This window comes from Conger conger, chromosome 4 (genome assembly GCF_963514075.1).
Source record: "Conger conger chromosome 4, fConCon1.1, whole genome shotgun sequence".
NCBI classification, from domain to species: Eukaryota; Metazoa; Chordata; class Actinopteri; order Anguilliformes; family Congridae; genus Conger; species Conger conger.
The window spans coordinates 12,388,501-12,416,388 of record NC_083763.1 but is presented as its reverse complement, the minus strand read 5'-3'; the positions used below and the strand labels follow the sequence as shown (position 1 = coordinate 12,416,388).

General features: G+C 48.1%; 1 protein-coding gene across 4 annotated transcripts in view; it reads left to right on the top strand.

Annotated features, from left to right (window-relative positions):
• The first annotated feature begins 19,906 nt into the window (after positions 1–19,906).
• The window catches only part of tle2b (TLE family member 2, transcriptional corepressor b), a 60,158-nt gene continuing 52,176 nt past the window's right edge, over positions 19,907–27,888 (top strand). For 2 of the 4 annotated variants that reach the window (XM_061237907.1, XM_061237905.1), the window contains exon 1: positions 19,907–19,987. In XM_061237907.1, the coding sequence (XP_061093891.1) occupies positions 19,964–19,987 (24 nt within the window). In that variant the 5' untranslated portion in view covers positions 19,907–19,963. Of the gene's footprint in view, positions 19,988–21,343; positions 21,524–23,152; positions 23,335–27,888 lie in introns of those variants that run through there. The other 2 variants (XM_061237909.1, XM_061237908.1) reach the window with 2 other exon arrangements.

The window sequence follows — 27,888 nt, the reverse complement described above, 5'->3', positions numbered from 1 at the left end:
GCTTAGGATTCATGTCAAAAGGTTGCGTCCTTAAGTCTGTGCTTTGGCCAGAAATGTTTTTTTTTTTTTTGTGTTATGAAAATCAATACTATAGCTTCGTTAAAAAAACGGGGAGGGGGGAGTTTAAAAAAGAAAAAAAAAGAAACATTTACTATAAAGGAAATCATTTGTGGGCAGTAAGGAATATTTATTGTGCCTTACGAAATAAATCAATGATGGTCTTGCTCTGTCTATGCGTAGGTTTATGTTTATATTTATGCTCTTTATCTTTATGCTGATGTGTCCTGATGCTTTGTCGAGTGGTACTGGAAGCTGAGCGTGGTATACCTGCTATCTTCAGTATGTCTGTAGTCATAGTTACTGATATACTTCAGCGCCATAGAGCTCCCAACTCCAAACTAAATTAGTGTTTACCTGGATTACTCGAGCCTTTATTTTATTTGATTAAACCTGAACGTATTTGTCATAGTAGAACTTTTACAACGGGGAACTTGGGTTGTAAAACCGGCTCGCGAATGAGTTGTCTGACAATGTAACCCAGTGAATAAAATTTGAGCGGGAACGAAAATGTAAAAATGGCCCGGCAAAAACACTGCGCACCAGAGGAATGCGACGCACGCACGCACGTACGGTTTTGGGGAGGCACACAGAGCACTACGGTCTCCATGGTTTCCGTCTCCAGTATGACGGCGTGTTTCAGGTGAGTGGTTTTGCGAGATGAGGGGGGAAGCAGAGAGTCTGGGGCCCTCAAAAAGCATTGGAACGTATTAGAACATATTTAACATATTAGAACATATTAGAACATATTGAACTTATTAGACCATAGGTGGCACAGGGCTTTCTGTGGGGGTGGGGCTTCATGGCCCATGATACTCTCCCTCAGTGACTACCTCCAAACCTGCAAACAGCAGGTCGGCCAGCGGACTATGCTCCGCCAACCAACCACGATGTGTATACGTCTTCACAGGCAGTTTTCCTTTAATTGATTTTTTTTATCCAATCAAATCCGTAGCTACGTTACCGAGTGTGCTAATCTGTCACTATTAGATTTCTAGATCTAAAAGCCGCTGCCTTCCAGTCTTCACTGAGGGGAGGAATGTACTAAAGCGGCTTAATGTGAGATCTTCGCATGGGGGCCCGGAGTCCCTGGGGTGCCCCCGCTGGGAGCACGCTGGGGAGGGTGACGGGAGTTTCAGTTTGGAGATGAAGGGTGGATGTGATCTGGTGAAAACCTGCGGTGTGTTCCACGAAGCACGATCGTTGAATTAGCTGGATAGCTGCCCACCGTTAAAACCCGGAACGGCTCTCTAGTCCGTGTTCTGGTCTTCCAGGTTGCAGTGCGGTTAACTGAGTAATCCTGCTCTCTAAAACAGCCCTGGAAGAGAATGAAGTCTGCTCAAAGTCTGAGGTGGCAGAGTAGCTTGGGTATGGAACGGGGCTGCTAACCCTGAGTGAGATCAAATTTAAAATCCTAGTTAAGCAACTTACATCCCAGAGTTCTGTACCCTTGTGTGAAATACTCAACCTGAATGTCTTAAGTGAAATACCCTCCTCCCTGAATAAACGGTACTCTGGAAAAATAAACAATATAAATGCATTCTTTGTTTTCTGAATGGATAGCTCTTCCGGAAAGTGAATTTGCAAACAATATAACACCATATGCCCAACAATGGCATTCGCACGGGTAAATTAACGGTGCTGGGAAATGTACTTGTAGTGGCTGCAAACTTTGATAGTTTAAATGTCTCATATGGTAGCCTATCATATATTTTAATCTGTTCAGTGTGGCTATTTACTGATAATGTAATTTATGTATTCAGGAATATGCACAAAATGTGTCCACAGTACAAATCACGTCCAGAGGGGGGCAGTGTTGCCTTAAAAATAAATCCATCCAAACAACTGAATGCTTTGATTGATTGATATGTTCCATATCATTCAGAGCCTACTGATATTATGTGAATTATTTACACAGTGAATCTTTCCCGTTCCACAACCTTGCAGCAGCCACAGTAAGAACGGCAAGGACGTTTTCCCCAGCGGGGTCCCTATCTGTGTTATCGGGGTATCCTCTCGCTTTCCCTCTTCTCTCACACTCTCCCTGTCTCTCTCCCTCCATCTCATTCTCTCTCTCTCTCTCTCTCTCTCTCACACACACACACACACACAACACACACGCTCAGTGATTGTCTCTTGTCCTGAATGACAGAGTACTGTCGCCCTGTTGGTGGTACACCCCCAACCCCCCCCACCCCCTCCCCCCCATCACCCCCCCCCCCCCCCCCCCCCCCCCCCCCTCCATCTCAAACCTCCCAGTGGGTTTATCTTGGATCCGAGCCCAGCTCTTAAGTAAATGGGAAACGGCCCTGTTTTGTTGTAGTGGGATAGTGGCCTTTCTGTGCGGGGAGGATGTGGTGGAGGGTTTTTTTTCCTGTAATATGGCAGATTGGATGTTTATGCTCCAGAACTGGAGCAAATGGTGTCGATAAAGATGTCAGCGATGTGACACTGAAGCCAGCTGAACAGAACGGGAGGAGAGGGGAGAGAGAGGAACGAACGCACGCACATGCCTGTTACGTCCCGTGACAGAATCGAAGAGAGAAGTGCACACGTGCGCGCATACGTGTTCCAGCCAAAATGAACATAAAGGAAGGGACACTAATGCTCACGCACATGTTACATGCCAAACCCAATTCAAGGGGAAAGGCCTGTGCATGCTCGCGTTACGTGTTACGTGCCGGAACCCAAGCACAGAGGGACGCACATGCCTGCGTGTTAATGCATGTTACAGACATGTAGAAGCACCGTTTGATTCTGGACCCCACGCGTGTGCTACAACACTGTGTGTCTTGTGCAGATGCAGTGTCATTGGGTTTAACCCTTTGAAGGGTGGGGGGTTTTTGGAATGTTTTTCTCAAAATTCTAAGTCAGTGTTCTAGAACCCCACTGCTTTCACTTTTCAGAAGTGATTGTGACATCAGCATCAGAATGTTCAGCTCGAGAACATTCCGATCTCATAATTGTGACCTCACAGCTTAAAGGGTTAATGCTTGTGCTGAACCACGAGGAGAGATTGGCAGAAGGCCCGAAAGGAAGAGCTCTTCTCCATCGACTCCCTCAGAACCATTTCTGCACCCCTTTTCCCTCTATCTCTCTATGTGTTCCCCCTCTCTTTGCTTTCCCTCAATCTGTTTCTCAGTCTCTTTCCCTCCTGCTCTCGCCCCCCCCCCCCCCCCTCTCCCTCCCTCTCTCTCATGGCTTGATTATAGAGATGTTCTGGCTGGCAGGGGGCGACACACACTGTGCTGTTTTATTCATGTGTCCCAGGAAGCGTGGGCTGTCAATCTCTGTCTCCCTCTCCATCTCTGCCCCCCCCCTCCCCCCCAATCTCTCCTTATGTCTGTCTCTTTAGTCTCTCTTCCTCTCTCTCTCCCTCCCTCTCTCCCATTTCCCTCTGTCAGTCTCATTCTCTATTGTTACTTCAATTGCTCCATCCTTGTGGAAGGCCTGCATTTCTCATCTTAGCTTTCATTTTCTTCTCTGTCTCTCCCTCTCCCCCCTTCTCTTTCTCTCTCTCCCTCTCCCTCCCCCTTCTCTCTCTCTCTCTCTCTCTCCCTCCCTCTCTCTCAGCCCACATTCACATTTCACTCATCTCTCACCCCAATCTTTCATTCTTCCTCTGCCTCTGTGCTGTCACATGTTGCACTGCAGTCTAATTGGGGGGAGGTGGGGGGGGGAGGGGAGGGGGGGGTCTGGGCTGTTGACATTGTGATGGGCCTCATACAGACACACACACACACACACACACACAACACATAGCCTGTCTCTTTTTTTCTAACCTCTATTTTTCTTTTTAGCTCTCTCACAGACAGACACACTTCAGCACCTAAAGATATCACAGGGAGGACGGTTCTGCACGTCCTTGAGGCGCTCTGGGATTTGTAGTACCTTTTTCCAGCAGGAGCACTTGTGCGGGAAACTGAAGTGTAGAAAACTACAATACAGATGTATACAATAAAAAACTTTTCTCCGTCCTCTTTCATCACCGTGCATTCAGTCCCCTGTCTTCTGTCTCACACTTCTCCTTCTGTGTGTGTGTGTGCGTGCGTGTGTGTGTGACTGCGTGTGTGTGTGTAAAGATCACACCACTCACCTGGAAGAACGCAAGAGAGAGAGAGAGAGAGGAAGAGAGAGCACATTCTCGCTGTGCCGTGGTGGGTAAGCTGTGTGTGGGTCGGTCCCTCGTGTGGTGGGCTGTTACCCAGCAGTCTGTGGGGTTGCCTTCCTGCCACTTTCATTTCCCTGTTACAATGACAGTCCCAACATCACCCCCCACCCCCGCCCCCCAGAGTCTCTCATTCCCCGTGCAAATATAACCGAATCTTCTCTGATTAAAGCCGGCTAAATCAATACGGAGATAGCTCCTCTGTCTCTCCCGTACAATCACGGGTGGGCAGAATTTGGAGTACTTTTTTATTCAATTCTGTATTTGCATGTACAGTATGTAATTATTACTTACAGTATGTGAAAGGGCTTGCTGATTGCCTCTTTGCAGCCTATGCCTCTGTTGTTTAGTTTCTAGTTTAATCCATATATTTCTTGGTTGACCTAGAGTTGTATCTTACCACTGACACCCTAAGTTCGCCTTTTTGGTCATTTAAGGTCAGAGTATGCCATGACGTGTATTGTGGCAAATAGATTTTACAAACCTTTAACGGATTGATTGAAGCGTATTCTTACATATTTTGCTACAAGATACATTTTGGTGTGTTTTTGGCCGTCCCTGCGTGGGACGTACTCCGAGGAGCCTCCCTGTTCTCTCACTGATAAGAGCGCATTCCCGAGGGCTTGCCCCGGCTTTGGTCGGCAGTGAACGGCTTTTCCATAGAAGTGAGCGGTCGGGGAGGAGCGCCGAGCGGCAGGATTCTCGTGTCTATCCGTCAGTAGACTGCTACTGATTCCGCTGTTGTTTCTGAAAATCGCTTTCATCCCCATCCTAATCATTTATTCATCCGGCTGCTACCTCTGCCCGGCAGGGGAGTTTGAAGTATGAAAACAGTGCTGGCTACGAGTCCAACACCGGCCCGACTGTATCTGATGCTAACCGCTTGTGCACCACAACCTAATGCTGGTAATCGTAATTTTAAAAATTGCCAGCTAGCGGCGGCACTATTGTGTATTTATTATGCAATCCAATTTGAACCCGATGAGACAATACAGTGTTAAATGGCCCTCTGTCAGCTGGTAAATGGTAGGATTTATCCTATTGCAGGCTGCCCACGCGTTTCCCCTGCCATTCAACTGCGGTCGCGGTGAGAGTGACGTGTGGTCAAACCGTGGCCCGTCTGCTCTGACAGTGCGGTTCTCTCCCGGCCTCCTTCCTCGCTGTCTCTAACACTCTCTCTCTCCCTCAAATGTCCATTCATGCTTCACTGACAAGACAAGTATACACTTGTGTTGCCAAAGCATTGTCTTAAACGCAGTGACTTAACCACTGTGTACTCGGCACCAACTCCACAGCAAGTCTCACAGGAACGGCAGGGTACGCCCTTATCTCTCTCTCTCTCTCTCCCTTGTTCTCTCTCTCTCCCACTGTCTGTCTATCTGTCTCTCTCCAGCGGTTTGTGGTAAGTTGTCTGGTGACCGTCTTATTCTGGCATACGTATAAAATTGCAGGATCTGTTCGCTGTTAGCGCAGGATCTGTTAGCTGTTAGCACAGGATTTGGCAGCAAAAGCCGCAGCGCCCCACATTCTCAAGAAAGACGAGCCAGGCATCCGTGACCACAACTTCCCCTTTGCCTAACTGAAACCTGGTCCGTGTTGTTCCCCTCATCGCCACCGGGCGGCGCAAAAGCGCCAGTTTAGTTACACTGACCTACACTGGTCCATATAACCGGGTTGTATTGTTTTGACGGGCGCATATTCCAAAGATAAAACAAGTAGAAATATCTGAGCGGAGTGTATAATTACGAAACTCTCAAAGACACACAGCGCTGTGGAAAGGAGAAGCCAATCCACTGCACTTTACGACAGGCTTTCATAACCACTGAGGGAGGCTGAGCCGTCATTATATGACATTACATTATTGGCATTTGGCAGACGCTCTTATCCAGAGCGACGTACAGTTGAGTAGACTAAGCAGGAGACAATCCTCCCCTGGAGTAAAGCAGGGTTAAGGGCCTTGCTCAAGGGCCCGGCGGCTGTGGGGATCTTATTGTGGCTACACTGGGATTCGAACCACCGACCTTGCGTCTGCCAGTCATTTACCTTAACCACTACGCTACAGGCCGCCCCACTACATAGCCACTGAGGGAGGCTGAGCCGTCATGAGGAATAGGTCCATGGTAGACTGACAGTCTAGCGCAGGGGTCGGCAACCCTGGTCCTGGAGAGCCGCAGGGTGTGCTGGCTTTCGTTGTTACTTGGCATTAATTGATCAATGAAAGCCGTTGATTACACAGTCAACCTACCTCACCTGGTTTCTTGGGTCTGAATTGGTTGCTTATTTTAAGGTGGAGACGAAAGCCAGCACACCCTGCGGCTCTCCAGGACCAGGGTTGCCGACCCTTGGTCTAGACAGGGTCCAGAGAGTGGACCTGCTCTGAGCGCAGGTACAGCGTAAGGCAGCCCGGCAGAGGGAAGGGTGCTGTGATGAAGGTACAGAGGGATAAAGGGATGGAGGGATGAGTAACAGAGAGACGGAGAGAGGCAGAGAGGGGAAAGGTGCAGGGTGAAGGAGGGGGAGAACCTGGAGCAGGAGAGGGAGGTTTGGAGGCATAGGCTGAGTGCTGAGTGCTTTGATTTCACTGGCCCGTGCCAGGAAGGATTTCAGGGTGTGGGGTCCCCTGGTTCTTTGGGGGGCCACCCCCCTGCCCTCCCCCAAACTAGGATGGTCTCTCACTAACGAGTGGAAATACACAGAGAATATGCAGTACATATTTGTGTGTATAGAGAGAGAGAGTGGTATAAATGCATTAATTTATCGGTTATATAGCATATCACACAATGTATATTATTTTGCAAATAGGCTAATTATGAGGAAGTAAGCATGACTTTTATTAATTGTGGCCCACATTACACACGGTCAGTGGCACAAGCTGCCGATGGAGTCCAATGGGTTTAATTTAATGTAAGGCTTGTTTTTGCTGCTTGTTTTTGTCACCTGCAGTTCCATTCCATTCTCCTCCTCTCAGCAGTCTGAATACAGCACAGTTAGCCATGATAATATAGCAGGTGTTACTCAAGGAAGTCGTGCTGACTTTTGTGGCTGGCTATTTCAGGAAACTACAAAACCTGACAGAGCTTTGTGGGTATTGTAGTCTAATCCCCCCGATGGTGTCCCAGATCTCCACCAGATGGTGTTATTTGGCTGGATAATTATGGCTTCTCCCTGCACACTTCCCACCCCATACACTTCTCCCCGTATACTTCCCTCTCTGTACACTTCTCCCCATACACTTCTCCCCGTATACTTCCCACCCTGTACACTTCCCTCTGCGTACACTTCCCTCCCCATACATGTCTCCCCGTACACTTCCCACCGTGTACACTTCCCTCGCCATAAACTTCCCACACTGTACACTTCCCTCCCCGTACACTTCCCTCCCCATAAACTTCCTTCACTGTACACTTCCCTCCTTGTACACTTCCCTTTCTGTACACGTCTCCTTATACACTTCCTACCCCGTACACTTCCCTCCTGTCACCCCCCTTATGTCTCATTCTGTAAACCTCACATTTTCATTTTCCAGTCTCGAGTGCTCTCTTTTGTTTTATATTTTCCATATCTCTAGTACAGCCAATAATGGAATTAATATCATATCTATTAAGACATCCGAGGCATATGAATTAATGCACTTAAGATAATTGGTCGCTGCTTTTTTGCAGGAGTGTTGTGTGTGCGTTGCACATATGCTTCTGTTTGTGCATGTGTGTGTTTGTATACACATATACACAATTGTGTGTGCCTACAAATATCTTTGAGTTTGTGTGTGTGTGTTTATGTGTATGTGTGTTTGTGTGTGTGTGTGTGTGAGTGTGCTTATGTGTGTGTGTGTGTGTGTGTGTGTGTGTGTGTGTGACACTCCCGGTTCAGCGAAGGGTTAATGTTGTCAGTAACATGCAGTGTTCCCAGATGGAAGTCTTTTAGCTGCTGAACTTAATTGGCATGACATGACCCAGGCACTGTGCCAATCAGCCAGGCCATTCCACAGCTGTGAACAGAGAGAGGGAGAGAGAGAGGGAGGGAGAGAGAGAGAGCGAGAGAGAGAAGGAGAGCAAAAGAGCGAGAGAGAGAATGAGAGAGGGGGAGGGAGAGAGGGAGAGAGAATGAGAGAGGGAGCAAAAGAGCGAGAGAGGGAATGAGAGGGGGAGAATAGGAGAGGGAGAGAGAACCAGACAGAAAGAATGAAAGGGGGAGCAAGAAAGACACAAACATAAAAAGAGAGAGAGCAAGAGAGGGGAGGGAGAGAGAATATGAGAGAGGAGAGAGAATGAGAGAATGGAAGAGAAAGAGAGAATGAGAGAGGAGGGAGAGAGAATGAGAGAATGGAAGAGAAAGTGAGTGAGCGAGAGAGAGAGAATTACAGAATAAGAGTGAGTTACTGTTTCATCCATCCTTTTGTCCACCTGGATCAAACGGTCCACCCTCTGTCTTTGCATCTTCTTATCCTGTGACAGCACACAGTTATACAGCTATAAAAGCAACCTGACTCGGTGCTGTGCATGTGCACAGTATAATTTACAGCATATTACTGCTTGTAGCTTTTAAGGAAGAAATTTGCAATATTGTTCATTGGATTAGGAGGAAAAACAGCTTAATCTGTTAAAACTGGCCAGCCTGTGGTCTGGTGTAGCTACCATAAGAACTGCACAGCTGTTGAGCAAGGCCCTTCACCCTGCATTGTGCCACAGTAGATTGTCCCCTGCTTAGTCTAATCAACTGTAAGTCGCTTTGGATAAAAGTGTAAACTAAATAACAAATTATTTATTCATTATTATTATTCTGGATATCGCTGAAAGGCCTGGACAGTCTCTCTCTCTCTCTCTCTCTCTCTCTGTGTCTTTCTGCTACATAACGATGCAATAGCAGGTCTGCCTGTACAGGCTGGTGTTCATTACTAGAGTATGTAGTTCCTTCAGCTCAGTTACCAGTGTTCCCTGCATACAGTGGCATGAAAAAATATTTGCCCCCTTCCTGACTTCCTCTATTATTGCAAATGGTTTCACATCTTTAGACAAAGGGAACCTGAGTAAACACAAACAACTGGTTTCACCGCCTTTAGTAGCAATAGTTGCAGCCAAACTCTTCCTATAATTTGATATCAGTGTTTCAGGAAGGAAACAAATACTTTTCCACGGCAGTGTGAGTGCTTCATAGTGCTCTCTCCTCCTCTGTTTGTTGTGTTTCCTGTGTGGCCGTTGTGGCTGTGGCTGTGGCTGTGTGAGGCTATTTTAACGCTGCGTCTGGCTCTGCTGGTGTGGTTCTCGCTCAGTAACAAAGCCTGTAGTCGCCCTCTTTAGCTCACACAGGCATGCTCCTACCCGCCCCCCCCCCCCCCCCCCCCTGTACCTAAAGCCCAGCTGCTTGGGGTCGTTTAAACAGCCAAACTCCCCCAGGATTCTCCCAACATGCCATCCAGCGTTTTAGCATTCACGTCGACCGCCTGCCCTTCTGCCAGCCAGCGCTAATGCACTTACACACACACACACACACACACACACACACACACATACATACATACACACATACACACACATATACACACACACATACATACACACACATATACACACACACACACACACACACACACATACACACATACTTATACATACCCACACACAAGCACACACATACACACACATAAACATACACACACAGAGACACATGCACACATACACACATATACACATATACATACACATACCCACACAAACACATATATACATACACGCACACACACACACACACACACACACACTCACATATACAAACACACATTCGCAGGCACACACATTCCGACATGCTCTAGCAGAAACAGATAAACGCACACACACACTCCCATACTCAAACACACATTCGCAGGCACGCACAAACACAAACATATACAAGGCAATTCACACAGAAATGCAATACAAAGACACACACCTACTAAAACACACACACCCTCGTGCTCACTCTCAGTGTCTCACACGTGCACACACAAACACACACACACACACACACACACACACAAAGGTCTTAAATAGCATCTGGCTGTGAATCTGGTTGCCAGTACACACTCTAAATCAGTAATAAAACACACACACACACGCCCCACATGCTCACTAGCACACCCATACACATACTCTCACACGCAAGCACACAAACATGCACACACACACACACACCGAGCTGGCACTGTATGCACAGGCTGTGATCAGTGTTTAAACAGACCGAGCACAGATATAAACACACACACACACACACTCACACACACACACACACACACAGCACCCAAACACACACACACACACACACACACACATACAAGGTCCTAAATAGCATCTGGCTGTGTGCCAGTAAACACTGTAAATCTGTTAAAACGCATCTTATGTGAGCAGGGACGAAAGAGAAGGGGGCCTACGAGATAGAGGGGAAGGAAGAAGGGCAATGAGCAGACATTTTGTCTTTATTTAGGAAACATTACAACATTGCATTACACAACGCACATTACCCTCAAAAAGGCTGTTTAAATGTAAATGCTGACACGTTGTATTAAACCACAAATCGCCTGCATCACAGTTTCCGTTGTCATAGCAGACAGTCACCCCGATGTCTCGCATTACGAATATGAACCGCGTCTTTGAGAGCGAGTGTTTGAAATCCGCAATCAGCCGAGCGTGAGGGAATTGACCCACGCCTTCTCTACGGCACTACACACAACGCCACACCGCTACTCGCGGCTCTGCTAAACAGTGGCATCGGTAATGCGAGCTACTAATAGACGCAGGACGCTTTTATCCAGTGTAACTTCCCGGAATCACAATTAGTTACACAACTGGGTTCGCCAAAATAATCTGATCAGAGGATTCGGCCCAGGGGAGCAACAACGTTCCATATGGGATGTGATCACCTTAAGGATTCTCACAGGTTGATAAACAGAGATGAATGCATGCATGTGTAGATATATGAGCATCAGAAAGGGCTCAATAAATAGCTAGGTGCAAACATGCACATGCAAACACGTATACATATACACGGCCATACACACACTCACATTCAGAGATGCACACACACATACCCCCAGATATACCCTCAGATACACACACAAACACAGTCATACACACACTCACACTGACGCACACACACACACACACACACTCAGAGATGCACACACACACACCCTCAGATGTGCACACAGAAACACACACACACACACACACACACACACACACTGAGATACACGCGCGCGCACACACACACACACACACAACATCACTATCTGTAACACACTCGCATCAATTATGCATGCTGCGACCGCAAATGAGAGAGGCGCAGATGGATAATAGATGGAAACACAGATCGACACAAAGACACTGATAGCATGGCAGAGTTAAAGAGCCTACCATTTCATCCAGCTTCGTTTTGGACGCTTTTCCTGTCAGGTGGTGGTATTTTTCACCTCGCGCTCATTAAACAACATCCCCACCCCCCCCCCCCCCTCTCTCTCTTTATCACACACACGCACACGCACACGCACACACGCACACACACACACAAACTCACTGGCCTAACTGCGCCCCCCCCTCCTCCCACCCATACAGGAAATAAGTGGGATAAATGTAATTAGGGCTCTGCAGAGCAGCGAAGCCTTACTTGCACAGGGTGATTTACGCTGAGACAGGAACCGAAAATTACACATAAACAAAAGTCGGAGCAGCTACCCTCTAATTGAGCCACTTTCTGCTGCAATTCCTTCAAAAACTTAACTCAGTTAACTTAACAAAATGGCACCGCGCCAATATTACGGAGCGATATGACTGAACTTTTATTTTTAGGAGGAAGACAACGTGTTTTATTGTGACCCGCGGTTCCGACAGTACCTGTCAAAAATCGTTTTTTCCAGTTGGCCTACACATTCGGGGAACGGTTCCTGCTGTTCGTGAGTGACAGGACAACGTGTCGGGAGACAAGACAAGGCCACTCAGCTAAGAGTAACGACAAGCGAGGGAAATTAAATTAGAGGAAAATAACAGTTCAGAAATGTGTGTGGAGGCAATGGGGCGAGGTGCCAGAGGTGGGCCGGCCGCGCTGTCAGAAGGATAAGCCTAATCTATCAGAGCGATCGATACGCTGTCGCTGGGATTGGGTCTGTGTGGGCAGTCGGCAACGCAGTCACAGACAGGCGCAACGCTGTCAGCGCTGTCAGGCGGCGGAGTGTTGTATAGAAATTGGCCGAGTCTCCCTAAGGGGGGGGGGGGGGGGGGGTGACCTCAGTTCTTCTGTGTTAGAGTCGAGCTGATGGGATACACAGAGTAGGCTTATCAAACCAGTAGACGGCAGCAGGAAATTCTTTCCGTCTCTAACCTGTCCTGAGCTCATTCATACTGGACAGTCCACACATTCTCGGCTGCACCGCGGTTGCCGTTTCTGTTGTTCTGCGTAGCACTGTCTGTCTGCGCGTGACAAATATATAATTTTCTTAAAGCCGTTTAACAATGAAGACACGGACGACTCGGCGTTTGATACTGTCGTTGTATACTTGAATGCGTAAAAGAAAAATAAACATGAAAGAGAGCAGCATGTGCAATAAGAAGTGTATTTTCTTATTTGGGTAGGCTATACATTGCAGCAAAAAAGGTAGAGCCGAAATTAACATCTGAATTTACCGAGCATTTATGTAGCGTGAATGACGGCGGGAGTGGGGGGGGGGGGGGGGAGTATAGAATAATTGGAACTTCACTGCCCAGAATCCCCACAGACATCGCAACTCCCTCTCCGCCGCCTGCAGCCAGTTACTGGCCACCGGCGCAGCGATTGGTCGGTTTTGGCTTCTGATGTCAAGACCCAACGTGGGACACGGTAGCACTTATTGGCTGTAGCCTGTAAACCCGTCTGACCAATCGGAAAGTGGTTGGAGAGTTTTCAGCGGCAGCAAGGTTTTAAGGTGGCGCGAGGAGATAACCTGTCGCCTCCTCCACAGAGAAGGGTTAGCGGTCTCATAACACCGGAGGTGTCACATTTCTGTTTACATTGATTCCCATAAATGTTCGAACCGCTACTGAAAGTCGCATTATTTTACTTGATAGTGATTTCCAAGCCAATAAAATCATATTTGTAAGTCCACTAAGCAATTTATTGGTAAGCTGTTTAGTGTTTAATTACTTGCACCCCCTGGTCCGAGTTTGGACTGCTCAGAATTCGGTTTGTGGTTACCGAGCCTGAAAAAAGATAATGAAAATCCCGTTTTGATTCTTGTGAGTTGTTTGTATCATGATTTAATTAACAGCTGTTATCTGTAGTGCGCTACTGACGAGATATTGGGAAAATAGTCCTGTAAGTAAGGACAGCGGTAAGTAACTTGAGCTTCACAGTTACACTCGAATAACTTGCATATTTAACCTGATATCTGACTGCGAGGTATGAGGAGGCGAGTACCCTTGGCCTGTACATTAATGGCGGGTTAATAGGGGTTCCCAAAAAAGCCATTTAATTGCCACAGTACATTTATTAAGCAGTAGATTATATCAAGGGCAAATACCAGAGCATTTAAATTGCAAACATTGCAGCAACACAAAGTACGAGATTATTTGTAAGTGCAGTTAGCATATTTTAACAATAGCTAAACAGTCACACGCATTTTAAAAAGTGTTAATGAAAAGGAACTTTCTGTCAGTTTACTGTCAATTCCATCAGAGCAGAGTTCATGGAATCAGATTATTGGTTAAAGAGATTAATGTTTACAATTTATTTATTTAGATCATTTTATTCTAAGCCTGAAATTGTTGGCCTGCTGCCAACGTAAATGAGAGCTAACTCCGGTACGACTGATATCTAATTTGTACATGATCCCTGTTAAATTGAACACACAGATTATGAAATAGATGATATAACATATAATAATGTGGCTTAGCCTACATTCCGTTTACATTTACAGCAGGGAGGAATTCAACGTGCGTCAATGTTGTTCAACAGTACACAGCAGAGCAACAGCACACCAGGATTTCACCCATAACCTTCTGGTTTCAACCTTCTGGTTCACTACTTTCCCTGCCAACATCTTAAACAGCGTCTGCATTCCAAGGGCGCTGGGAGGGAATGTTGAAGCCGTGGCCTGCCGATAGTAGCGGTAGCACGGTCTCTTCCAGCGCTAGGGGGGGGGGGGGGGGGGGGGTCCGAGATGAAAACGAGTGGGTCCTTGCATGGAGGAAGTACGGGCAACGGGAGCGGCCGGGACCGGCGGTTTTAGCCGGAAACAAGACTTTCAGATGAGGAGCAGGGGAGGTGTGATTGACAGCGCGATATTCCCGAAACTGGAATGTACAAACGGATGTGGGCTGTGAGCTGTAGCCAGCGAGGAGAGTGGAGGTGAGCTCAGGGTAGCTCTGGGAGTGGGTACGGGGAGGGGAGGGGTTCAGCGCTGGATGTTTCGCTGTTATAAAGGTTACATTGCTGGCAGGGATTTTGTTGTGCAGTAGCTTGTTTAGAAGAATGCTAGGCCCTGAAAGAAGCGGCTTGGCAGGGCAGGTTTGCCCAGGCGTCAGTGAAGCAGTGCTGTTTCTTTGTAGGGTACAGTCGAGACTCTGTGGTTCTTGCAGGAACCCCCCCCCCCCATGTGAGTGATATCGATTTAATACAATCTTTGTGTCTTCCTCAGTATTTTTCTCCCTCCCCAGGCACACCACAGGGTGCTGAACTAAAGAAATATTCCCCCACTTTTTTTTTTTTTTTCACGTGAAGGTTCAGCCCCGGTGTGCTGCAATAGCAGCCTTTTATCCTTTTATTATTTAGTCCGTAATGAGAAGTTTTTTTTTCATTCCATGCCACGCTGATAAGGCACACAGTGAAATGGCCAGCGTTAAATCAACTCTTACAGCAGGGCATCGTCAAATTCACGGTCCTCGAGGGCCGAGAACTGCTGCTTTGCACCTTCCCCGTTCTCGGGAGTCAGGTGTGAAAATAGTCTGGCCAATCAGTAGCACTAATTGTTCAGTTAATTACCCGAGAGAAAATAAAACCAGGGACTGGATTTGGATTTGAGGGCCGGATTTGAAGATCCCTGTCTTACAGAGAACATACGGTCCTTACTGGAGTCATGTGTCCCAGGCTAGGGCTGAATTGACACATGTGCTGTAATTGAGCTGAATAGGGCGTTTCGCTGTGTAGCACGCAGCCTTGCCAAGCCTCTGTAGCACAGGTGCTAAATGCAGAATAAAAATTTGGCAAACCTCAAAGGGGGGCAGAATTATCCGCAGGCTGTGTCCCCCCTGGATTGCCCCCGCCCCCCACTTTCTTCACCCCGTCTCACATTCACGGGAGAGAGAGAGAGAGAGAAAGAGAGAGGGAGAGAGAGAGAGAGAATGGGGGATGTTCTGAAGAAGTGCGCAGACACAGAAGGGAAAGAAAAAAACCCGCCATAGAGACCTGGAAGCCCGTTTCACGGTCCCGCGCTCGTTATCGTGATTAGCTCCTGAGAAGGAGTCGTGTGAATAATTACCTGCCTAATCCCCGCAATTAGATAACGATGATTAGTGTGGTCCGTGACCTGTGGGGACAGGGGGAGAGGAAGGAGCTGGAGGAGAGGTGAGGAAGAGACTAAAGAGATGTATAGATAGAGACGGAATGGCGATAATGAGAGGGACTGAGAGAGAGAGAGGGACTGAGAGAGAGCGATGGAGGGAGTGAGAGAGAGAGACTGAGAGAGAGAGAGAGCGATGGAGGGAGTGAGAGAGAGGGAGCGAGAGAGAGAGAGTGATGGAGGGAGTGAGAGACGAACAGAGAGAGAGAGCGATGGAGGGAGTGAGAGAGAGGGACTGAGAGAGAGAGAGAGCGATGGAGGGAGTGAGAGAGAGGGACTGAGAGAGTGAGCGATGGAGGGACTGAGAGAGCAATGGAGGGAGTGAGAGTGAGAGAAGGACAGAGAGGGAGAGAGAGAGGAAGGGATTGAGAGGGAGAGAGAGCGATGGAGGGAGTGAGAAGATAGGAGAATGAGACGATAGCTCGCTCTGACAGATGTTGACTGTGTAAGTGTGTGAAATTCTGTGTTTGGAGGCGCACGGATAATTAGGCTAATTATCAGTCAAAAATATGTAACTTAAAAAAAAATCATTTTTAAACGGATGATTCAATTCAAAGTCGTGGAGATACTTCTGGAGTAAAAGGTGGAAAAATGATATTTGTGCCGGTGCTACTGCAGGTAACAAGGTGTATGTGGGTCACCAGCTTTTGTAGGACTGGAAACATGCGTTCACTGATAGTTCCACTGAAGTGGATACTCTGCACCAAGAAAATCTCAGGTCTCAGGCATCGACATCCTTAAAAACGTTTTCTCAAATTCACGTGGGCCATTCTGACTTGAGCAGGCAATTTAGTGTGGATCCCCTTATTAACGTGAAGAGGGGTGAGGGGCGAGCCTTGACCTTTCGTAAACGGCTGTGTGGCTACGCACATAACCGCACGGGTGGTAGCTGCTGAAATTTTTAGGGATTCCTCCTTTGCTCATCCAGTGCAGTGGTGTAGCTGTGTTAAGTAAACCAATCAAGGACTGGTAAACAGAAGGAGCCCAGGACTGGAGAGGAGGCCAGAGTGGAGGGAGACTTCACAAACAGATCTACACAGCAAGATGAAAGCCACTATTTGGCTGTGAGAACAGGATGGCCGGGTTACAGTTCGCGAAGTAGTACCTAAACGAGCCTGCAGAGTTCTGGAAAAAGGTACTGTGGTTGAGATGAGACCAAAGATTTACTTGTAGCAGAGTGACAGTAAATGGTTGGCATTTACATAGCGCCTTTATCCAAAGCGCGGTACAATTGATGCTTCTCATTCACCCATTCATACACACACTCACAGACCAATGGCGATTGGCTGCCATGCAAGGCACCGACCGGCACGTCAGGACGACTGCTCTTGCCTCCTGGGCTACTGTCGCCTCAGTGGAGGGACGTTTTCGTTCTTCAAGGATCAAATTTCCCTAATGTACCCTGAAAGTACAGAGATGTTCCATATGGGTACTGATGTTTTCCAAGCCAAAAGGGTACAAACTAATTGCATATTGCTTGGTAGGGGAACATTCTTATGTACCTGTAGGTTACCACCCCAGCGACAAGCATTTGTACCTTTATTTCTGAGGGTGAGGAAGGAAGAAGGGGGGCAGAGAAGAGCATGAGGAGGCCAGGGAGGAGGTGGGGGGGAGGCCAGGGGGGAGGTGAGGGGGAGCCCAGGGAGAGGATCACAGAAGCGTTTCTCAGAGTCTGGTATCAGCCAGTGTTTGTACATTCTCTGTGTTGCTGCTCTCTCAGTTTTAAAAGACGCCGTTTTGCATTAACTAACGGAGGGCGCGCCCCCTCCTCTCATCAAGGAAACGCAGAAAACAAATATTAAAAATGAAGAAGTGAGGCCACAATATTGGTTTATTTATTAAAGTCTATAATAGTGGCGTGTAAAATACTGAGGAGAGAACAGAGTTTGACTCACCTCTTTATTTTCAAAGGGAGCCTTTTTCTGAAAAGAAGGTTCCTCTCACCGTAAAATTTTAAAGGAGATCAGCCCTGCCTTGTAGTCGAGATACGCTTTGTGTTCCTGTGCTTCTGCCTACTCCTTAATTCTGTGCAAAATGAGCTGCATCATTTGTGTGTGTAGGAGTGTGAGACGGAGAGTGCTGTGTGTGTCTGTCTGTGTTCTTGTGCTTGTGTGCGTGTGTGTGTATGTGTGAGTGCGTACATGTGTGTGTTCTAATGTGTGTCTGTCTGTGTTCTTGTGCTTGTGTGTGTGTGTATGTGTGAGTGCGTACATGTGTGTGTTCTAATGTGTGTCTGTCTGTGTTCTTGTGCTTGTGTGTGTGTGTATGTGTGAGTGCGTACATGTGTGTGTTCTAATGTGTGTCTGTCTGTGTTCTTGTGCTTCTGTGTGTGTGTATGTGTGAGTGCGTACATGTGTGTGTTCTAATGTGTGTCTGTCTGTGTTCTTGTGCTTGTGTGTGTGTGTGTGTGTGTGTGTGTGAGTGCGTACATGTGTGTGTTCTAATGTGTGTCTGTCTGTGTTCTTGTGCTTGTGTGTGTGTGTGTGTGAGAGTGCGTACATGTGTGTGTTCTAATGTGTGTCTGTCTGTGTGTTCTTGAGTTTGTTCTTGTGTGTGTGTGTGGGGGCATATGTGTGTAGGAGTGTGAGAGACTGAGAGTGCTGTGCATGTGTACGTGTCTGTGTGTGCCTCTGCGTGTGTTCTTGTGTTTGTTCTTGCGTGTGTGGGGGTGCATGTGTGTGTGCACGTTTGTTTATGTCTGAGTGCGCGTCTGTTCTTGTGTGTCTTGTGTGTGTGTTCCCTTGTTTGTTCTTGTGTGTCTCTGTGTGTATATATCTATGTGTGTGAGTGTGTGCGTGCGCGCATGTATCTTGTGTGCGTGTGTTCCTGTGTTTGTTCTTTTGTGTGTATGTATGTGCATGCATGCGTGTGTGTGTGTGTTCTTGTGTTTGTTCTTGTGTGTCTCTGTGTGTATATATCTGTGTGTGTGAGTGTGTGCGCGCGCGCATATATCTTGTGTGTGTGTGTTCCTGCGTTGGTTCTTTTGTGTGTATGTATGTGCATGCGTGTGTGTGTGTGTGTGTGTTCTTGTGTTTGTTCTTGTGTGTGTGTCTGTGTGTGTGTGTGTGTTCTTGTGTTTGTTCTTGTGTGTGTGTCTGTGTGTGTGTGTTCTTGTGTTTGTTCTTGTGTGTGTGTCTGTGTGTGTGTTCTTGTGTTTGTTCTTGTGTGTGTGTCTCTGTGTGTGTGTGTGTGTGTGTGTTCTTGTGTGTGTGTCTGTGTGTGTGTGTGTGTTGCTGCACGCATTGATATCCCCGTTGTGCGGCCGCTCGGTCTAATCACGCTGAACACAGGAGATCATCTCTCTCACTGCCGCTCCTGCCGCTGCTCATCTCCGCAGTTCCACCTTAAGTGCAGCTTTAGCAGGCTGCCGTGTTTGTGTTGAAGCCAACAGGCGCACTATATTACAGTCTAGGGCTCGCTGCTGAAAACCCTGCTGGATCCTCCACTGACCTGCTGTTCTTCCCTGATTTCCTGCCTCTTTTCCGACGCACATTCAGAAACGCGGCTCTCCCTCTCTCTCGTTCGCTCTCCCCTCTCTTCGCGTTCTTCCCTGACGGAAAACCCCGAAACCCACGGCTTCACGTTTATTTAGAAAGAGAAGAATTCTTCCTCAATCTCATGAGAAGGAGGCGCAGATAGAAGGAGGGAGGGGGGGCACCTTTGGATGGAGGAGCGTGTTTATGTTTGTGTCTTCTTCCCGGGGGGGCACGGCGGACGGACGGAGCGAGAGGAGGAGGAGGGGGGCGGCCGAGACCTAATTCTCCAGCGGACTTCAGTTGCCATGTCAGCGCGCGGGCACAAGGACTCCTGACTGCCAGGTGGCTCCGGTGCGGAGAGAGGAGAAGAAGAAGAAGAAGAAGAAGAAGAAGAAGAAGAAGAAGAGAGGAGTGGGACTTTTGGGTTTCCCCCCGAGGAAGAGGAGGAGTAAAAGTGCGAGGAAGAGGCTCCGCAGTCCGCTCGCCTGGCCCGAATGCGGCGGTGAACTGCGCTCTCTCGCTCTCTCGCTCTCTCTCTCTCTCTCGAACGCTTCGCGGCGGGGTCCCCTGTTTTTCGGAGATACCGGAGGGTGAAGGCGAGGAGAGAGCAGAAAGGGGGGGGTGTTTGGATTCCCTCCCTGGTGGAGGGTGGGGGTGTGGGGGCCCGGGGGGGGGTGAACCACGGGCATCTCCTCTCCTGGGACCATGTACCCACAGGGACGTCACCCGGTGAGTGCCCTGTGTCACCGCCGTCTAAAACGCAGGAAGTTCACAGCGTCTGTGTTTATGTGTGCTGTGGGTGTGTGTGTGTGTGAGTGTGTTTGTGTGGTGTGCGCAAGTGCCCATGTGTGTCTTTGGGTTGTGTGTGTGTTTGTGTTGGGATTGTGTGTGAGTGTGTTTGTGTGGTGTGCGCAAGTGCCCATGTGTGTCTTTGGGTTGTGTGTGTGTTGTGTTTGTGTGTGTGTGTGTGTTTGTGTTGGGATTGTGTGTGTGTGTTTGGGGTCTGTGTATGTTGGGGTTATCTGTGGGTGTGCGTGTGTGCATGAGTGTGAATGTGTTTGCGTGTGTAGGGGTTGTGTGTGTTTGGGGGGGGTGTGTTTATGTTGGGGTTATCTGTGTGTGTGTGTGTGTGCATGTTGTTGATAGACACAGGGGTTTGCGCCCCCAGTCCCAGTCCCCTCTGAGCTGGGCTGAGCTGGGCTGAGCTGAGTCCAGGTGCTTCTGAGAGGCACTGACAGACTGTGGGTGGACCAGCTCTGTACACTTCACTTGTGTTTGTTTAACAGGGAGAGAGGGGACCAGGAGCAGTGCATTCTACCACCGCGCCTGGCTCCTCCAGCCCCCGGCCCTGCGTAATTCACAGGGATAAGGAGTGTTGTGTGTGTGTGTGTGTGTGTGTGTGTGTGTGAGCATGAGTGTGTGTGTGCAAGTGTATACATGTCGTGTGAGTGTGTGCGTGTGTGTCTGTGCGTCTACAGAGCTTGTATATGTTTTGTGTATGTGGGCATGTTTGTGTGTGTCAGTGTCTGAGACAGTGTGTCTGAGAGTGTGTGTGTGTGTGTGTGTGTGTGTGTGAGCATGAGTGTGTGTGCGCAAGTGTATACATGTCGTGTGTGTGTGTGTCTGTGCGTCTACAGAGCTTGTATATGGTTTGTGTATGTGGGCATGTTTGTGTGTGTCTGTGTCTGAGACAGTGTGTCTGAGAGTGTGTGTGTGCGCGTGTGTTTCAGTGGTGAAAGGTAAATACAATGGGAAGGGGGGCGAGGGTGCCATTTTAAATGAGTGTATGTGTTGTTGGGTATTCCTTTTGAATCTGGCTCAAATGGGTCATTGGCATTTCTATGCTATTTCATTGCAGCGTGCTATCAGTGGGAATGGAATAAGACATTTTATATTGCAGCGCTGAGGCAGGCTCAGTACTGGAAAACAAACAGTGGGGGGCCACAAGAGGGAGGGGGCGCTTCAGATGTCATTAAGGGGAAGTCAAATTTAATTGCTCTAATATTTTGCACTTAAGATGCATTTTTGAAACTTTTCCAACAGAAAAGTGGACCTCCTAGTCTGGAATAGAGTTGGAAAATCAGGGAATTTGGTGCCTTCCGTGAAGGTAGAGAAAGTTTCCGGGGAGGAAAAAGGAGAACTCGGGGAGCTGCAGCTGCTACAATAACATTTGCAGCCGGGAGAAATGTGTTCCTGCGATCACACTGAAACGTGATCTCTACCACACAGAGAGGAGCTGAGGGCTACGAGCGTGCCCGTGTGGCGGTGCGTGGGCGTGTTTGTGTGAACGTGTGATTGTTTGTTTGAGTGTGCGCGCGTGGGTGTGTGTTTGTGTGTACGGAGGAAGGGAGGGGGGGGGGGGGGGGGTCATGTGTACAACCCATTTCTTGCGTGTTCGCCCTCTTCAGACAAAATAAATCCAATACAGTGTCCTATTTTTTTTGCCTTTGGTCATGATGGCTTCTGTTCTTCGCTATCAAAAGGGTTGATATCCGTGTTGCATTAATCCCCACCCGAGCTGACACCTGACTGTTGTGTGGGTGCTTGCGCAACAACGTGGTGTCAGATCTTATCCTTTATCTGGGTTTCTGACGGTGTGGGACCGCGTGAGCAGAACTCTGCAGGATTTAGTTTCCGCAGATCAGACGACAACGCGAAACGAGCAACGCCGAGGCTAAAAAGTTATCTCTGTGTAACAGAGAGTTCCCCTTCGCGTCTTCTGCAACTTCGCTGTGTACGCCATCTTTGTTCAGCGCCGCCCCCGTTGAAGGGTTAGAAGCGGGTACGCGCAGCTAACAGCTGCAGGACCAGTAATTGGTTCCACTGGATTTTTGTGGTTAGTGTTATCTGAAGCAGAGTATGCGCCGCGAGCCGCTTCGTGCCAAAAACAATAACAATAAAACGAGATTGCGAATGCATTAGCCGCCGCGCCTGGAGTTTCCAGAGTTACGAAACTTCCAAACGGCTGCTAAATGCCCTCGGAGAGGAACCTGGAGGCCGTACGCCGGGATCACTCATGTTCTTCAAATAGCAAAGAGGTCCCGCAAAGCGCCAGCCCAGCCGTTATAAATGTCAGTCTCACTGTTTGACTTGGGCTGATTATTTGCCTGAGGCCAATGGAAACTAAATTGATTTTTAAATTCACAGTCGATGGGAACGTTGGGAAAAACTGCGGTTTTAAATTTGCTGTGGGGTGGTTTGTATCTGTGATTTTTGTTGAACATTAAGGGCCCCTGTTTCGCACACACGGATTAAACTTAGTCCTGGACAAAATTGTGTTTTGTGTGGAGAATCTGCTTTTATAACTGAATTTAGTCTTGGTTTAGGATTGAATCTGAATCTGTGTCTGTGAAGCTGGCTGTAAAAAGGTTTAAATAATAAACAAAAAATAACTATTTCAATCCTACATTTAGACATAAAATCTTATGTCTATTACTTTTTTTCTTGCTGAATGCAGCAAAGATATTGCCAATGGGGTGAGATAGTTTTACTTATTTCAAGATTTGCCAATCGGGTAAGAAAATTGAACTTCTAAAGTAACAGTGACTGAAAATCAGCTAATATTTTGTACTACTAAGATTTTAAGGACCCTCAAAATAGGTAGTCTGGGACAACACTCTCTGAAATAAAGGTACAGTGGATTCACAGGAATTTAAGTACCTCTTCTTTGGGTACTCATACAAGAAAAAAGGTACAAATTAATGATTAAACCCGTGGATAGGGGTACCACCTCAAAGCTTTTGTACCTTCTCGGGCACATTTTGTCTGCTTTTTTGTATGCTTAGTCTGTGAAACTGGCCCTATGTCTCATTACAAGACTAAAGCGCTTGTTAAGTCAGACGTTTGTAGTGTATACATCCGTGACGTTTGGAGGTGTCCTGTCAGACCTGAGACGGTAGGAAGCAGGGGAAGCAGTAGAGCAGAAGAGGAGAGGAATGATGGATTGAGAGGGAGGAAGAGAAACCGCAGGGCAGCGCTGATCTTTGACGAATGACGGACGGGAGGACTTGAGGAGGGAGAAGGCAGACGCTCCGACGGAGTGCGAGAGACGGGATGATTTACGTTTAAAGTGACGGGTGAGAGAAATCATAATAATCGCAATGAGCCTCGCCGCCTAATGACGATTTGGGAAGCGTACCGCGTTTGAGAAGAGTGTAGGTTTTTGACAGGGTTTGGTGTTGGCGGAGCGGCTTCACATCGTTGCGTTCGCATCAGACGGTATTGCGTGTTCGCTGAGAGAGCAGCAGGGCTCGGGTAGAGGCGTCCCCCGCTGTGTGTTGTGATAGAGCAGCGCTGTAAAGTGTTTATCTGGAAACTTAGCCGGCTTTGATCTGATAAGAAAGGGCCGAGGCTGGAGGAGTCTGACCGCGGGGGCGGTTGAATTCCTGTCTGTCTGTCAGTCTGTCGTCTGTCAGAGGCCCGCAGCGGGAGACCCCGCGCTATGGCGTCCCCTGAAGGCCAAAAAGCTAAACACGCGAGGACTGGCAGGCCTAACAAGTTTCCAAATGCTAAGTAGAAATTTCTGATCTGGGCAGATGAGAGGGAATTGAACAACAACACTGTGTGTGTGTGTGTGTGTGTGTGTGTGTGTGTGTGCCAACAGAGCAGCCCAAAGTAATCATGTTTAAACAAATGGAAATATACAAGTATAATTAAAACGTATATATACAGTATGTATAATTAATCATTAAAACTGCAACCACATCAAAGTGAAACGAAGGCATTCTTCAATGAAGATTTGTGTGTGCTTTGTGTATTAATGCATGCTCGAGGGGGAATCAGGTTATGAGATCAGTTTCCTTGAGTGCGTGTCTGTGCATGTGAGTATGTGTGTGAAAGTGTGTGTGTGTGTGTGTGTGTGTGTGTATGTGTGTTCTTGTTTCTTGCTCTGGGTCTCCTGTCTTGTCCCCCATTATAGGCTGTGTGTGGCTTGTGACTTTGTAACGCATTGTGCTTTTTATAGCCGTTTTTAATTTGAGATATCGGAAACATGCCATGGCTTTTAATGCAGCCTAGACGGGATTATTTTTGCATCACCTCGGCCGTGGCGAAACTGAGACGCTGGGTACAATAGGAGGCGTCTGGGTATGTCGCGGGGCTGCTATTCCGGGACTGAGTGTGTACCACTTCGTTTCAGCAGTCGTGCAACAGCAGGGTCTCGGGCAGGGGGGAGAGCAGCCGTGTGTGTGCGCATGTGTGTGTGTGTGTAGGTGTGTGCGTGGGTGTGTGTGTAGGTGTATGTGTACTGTGTGTGTGGGTGTGTGCGTGTGTGTTTATGTGTAGGTGTGTGCGTGGGTGTGTGTGTAGGTGTATGTGTACTGTGTGTGTGGGTGTGTGCGTGTGTGTTTATGTGTAGGTGTGTGCGTGGGTGTGTGTGTAGGTGTATGTGTACCGTGTGCGTGTGTGTTTATGTGTAGGTGTGTGCGTGGGTGTGTGTAGGTGTATGTGTACTGCGTGTGAGTGGGTGTGTGCGTGCATGCATGCGTCTGTGTGCCTTCATTTTGTCTTGTTTGCACTTTACCGTAATTCCTTGTGTGTTTGACTGTGTTTTGATTGTGTGTGCGTGTGTATGTGTGTGCATGTGTGTGTACGTGTTTGTGTGCATGTGTGTGTGTGTGTGTGTGTGTGTGAAACTGTGTGTGTGAGAGTGTGTGAAATGGTGCATGTGCATGTGTTCATGTTTGTATGCATGTGTGTGTGTGTGAGAAAGGGTGTGGTGTGAGTGTGTGAAAGTGTGTGTGTGTGTGTGTGTGTTTTTATGCATGCGTCTGTTAGAGAAAGGGTGTGGTGTGAGGCTGTGAAAATGTGTGTATATGTGAAAGGGTGTGTGTGTGCGTGTTTGTATGCATGCGTGTGTGAGAGAGAGGGTGTGGTGTGAGTGTGTGAAAGTATGTGTGTGTGTGTGTCAGGGAGTGAACGGGTGTGTGTGTTAAAGGGTGTGTGTGTGATTTGACTGCTTGCACCTCGGTTAGCCCCAGGGAAACGCCCTGCTGTGTGTGTTCCCTTTTGCTCCAGCCCAGTTTTGGGCTGCCTGCTTCTACACGTTGCACAGCAAGCACTCAAGGCCGCCCCTGACCTACCCACCCAAACCAACGCTGCCTTGCTTCTGAAACCTCTCAGGGAACTCGCCAAAAATACAGCAACTGATGATTTAAGCATTTAATTTTCATTTGGAATGGGGCCAGGCCCTTGTATCACCAGTTCCGTTGTTCCCAACCTTTTGCTGGATGAAAGAGGCTTGTTTCCCAGAATCCTTAGCTCCGCCCGCAGGGAAAACCCCACCATTGTGGCTTGGCTTTATTGTTTGTGATTGGTGGATGTCAGAGGTCAGAAAGACCTGCCCCTGATTCAGGGCTCGGATCTAGCGGAGACTGAAGATGTTGTTTCGGGGCAGGAGAGATTTTGGGGCGCCCAGTCCCTGCATTGTCAAATTCAATCCAGAATGGGATTTTTACCAATTAATCAAGGGATACAGATTTTCCCCTAAATATCCCAACGACAGGCACAAATGTGCAGCGTGACGGTGGTGCAGCGGTTAGCGCTGTTGCCTTGCCTGAAAGTGCTTCTGGGTTTGAGTCTAGTCCTGGTCCGGGTCCTCTTTGCGTGGAGTTTGTATGTTCTCCTCACTCTCGTGTGGATTCTCCTCCAGGTACTCCAGTATCCTCCCACACCAAAGACTTGTAAATAGAGTCAGGTTAGGTACCCTCCTGCCATTGCCCTTGACCAAGGCACTGGTCTCAGAATTGGAGTGGGTCCCTGGGTACTGCACTGTAGCTGCCCACTGCTCCTAAGCAGCTAGGATGGTCTAAACACAGAGGACAAAATACACCACAGGGTTCGATAGAGTACAACTTAAAACATACCAAGAGCTTTTGCGCTGATAGCAAGTAGCAGGAGAGCGTTTTCAGCAAGCCGAGTGCTAGTGAACTCAGAGGCATTTATTGCAGGAGACTCCAAACCCGGTCCCGCAGAACCACAGGGTCTGCTGGTTTCTGTCCACAATGTAACGTGCAGCCGATTCAGATCCAAGAAAGAAGGCGGGGTGCATCAGCCATTCAGCCCAGCAATGCTCGCCTTTTCCTACTTTCCACTAAAGTGTACCTACTGCTTAGTTTGCTTAAAAGCTAAATAGTATCTAGCACCGTATCAATAGCACCACATAATAATAACAACCTGCTTTAACTGATAAATTAAGTGCTGAATAACAGTGAAAACCAATAGATTCTGGGCTGCAGGCCTCTCTCTGATCTCCAGTGTGACCCACCTACCTTGTGGGTCCCAGTGAAGCAACGTAGCCACTAAACTATGGGCCCGGCCCCCTCTGAGCCCCCCTCCTGGCACCTGTGAGCACGCTGTGCTTCCAGCAGCTTCTCTCTCACCCGGGACCGGCAGCAAACCGCCTCAGCCTCTCGCAGCGATGCGCCGGCATCGACCTCAGCAGTGTGGATAGCACATGCGCTCTCCTCGGGGCTGTTGATTCACACAGCCCACGAGGGAAGGAAACAATACACGGCGATGCGCTGTTTACGCTACGCTGATTAAGGGTGGAGATGCGCTGAATGAATCCGGGGGAACGTGTGAGAGAGAGAGGGGGGAGAGAGAGAGGAGGGGGGGAGGGAGAGAGAGAGAGAGAGAGAAAACACAGCCTGAAAAAGGTCACAGTGTCGTCGGCTGTTCTGATGAAGACCTAGGGGATGAAAGGTTAACCGCAGCTTGCTGAAATACAATTATCACTGACGAGTATGCCGTCAGTTTATATTTTATTTGCTTATATTACTTCTGTGATTTAAAAACAATATGGGATGTGTGTCCCTGTTCCCCTTAGCTGGCTAACGCGAGGAAGATAGATGCAAGAACATTTTTAAATCCACAAAGGAAGCGTATTGTTGGGGGTCTGGATGCTGCTGCCTTCGTGCGCCTTCAGCCCGTCCAATGGAATCCATCACCGCATGACACACCGTATCGTATGACACAACCTGTGATGGCATCGGTTACAAAGGCTTACGCCATTGGCTAGACTCCACATTGGCATAAATGCACTATTGGGTGTGTTGTGTACCATGGGAGTCTGCGGGGTGTGTCTGCTCCGTGACATAATGATGTATTAGTGCCCGCTCGGTCCCACATTTGCCCAGTGGTTCTGCCCCAAAAACACCCCTCCTGCTTGGCATACGCTTTCCTGTCAGATAGCGTACATGCATACTGAATCGCGATGTAGTCAGATCTGGGTCAAATATTTACTTGAAATACTCCTCGGCTCTTTAGACGTCGGTTAATTTTTGAAATTACTCTTCAGTAGGATCCGCCGTGAATCTCCAAGGAGACTTATGCTGTTATTAACCAAAACAAACCAAAATCACACAAAATCACTGTGTACTGCATATTAGTGGAAATGCATGGTTCTTGAAAAAAATGTCTGAAATCTGCCAGGAGTGTAAATTATAAATATTGATGAATAATTTGACCCAGGGTGTCGATGCGAAGTCGGATCCAAAAACGCAGGACCGTCAGGACAAAATCGTGAGCGTGTGGCAGGGAAGTGGCAGGATTTATGGAGGGCCGCAGGAAGGGCCTCAGCTGGGTCTGTGTGCTGTCTGGTGTGCACACACACACACGCACACGCACACACC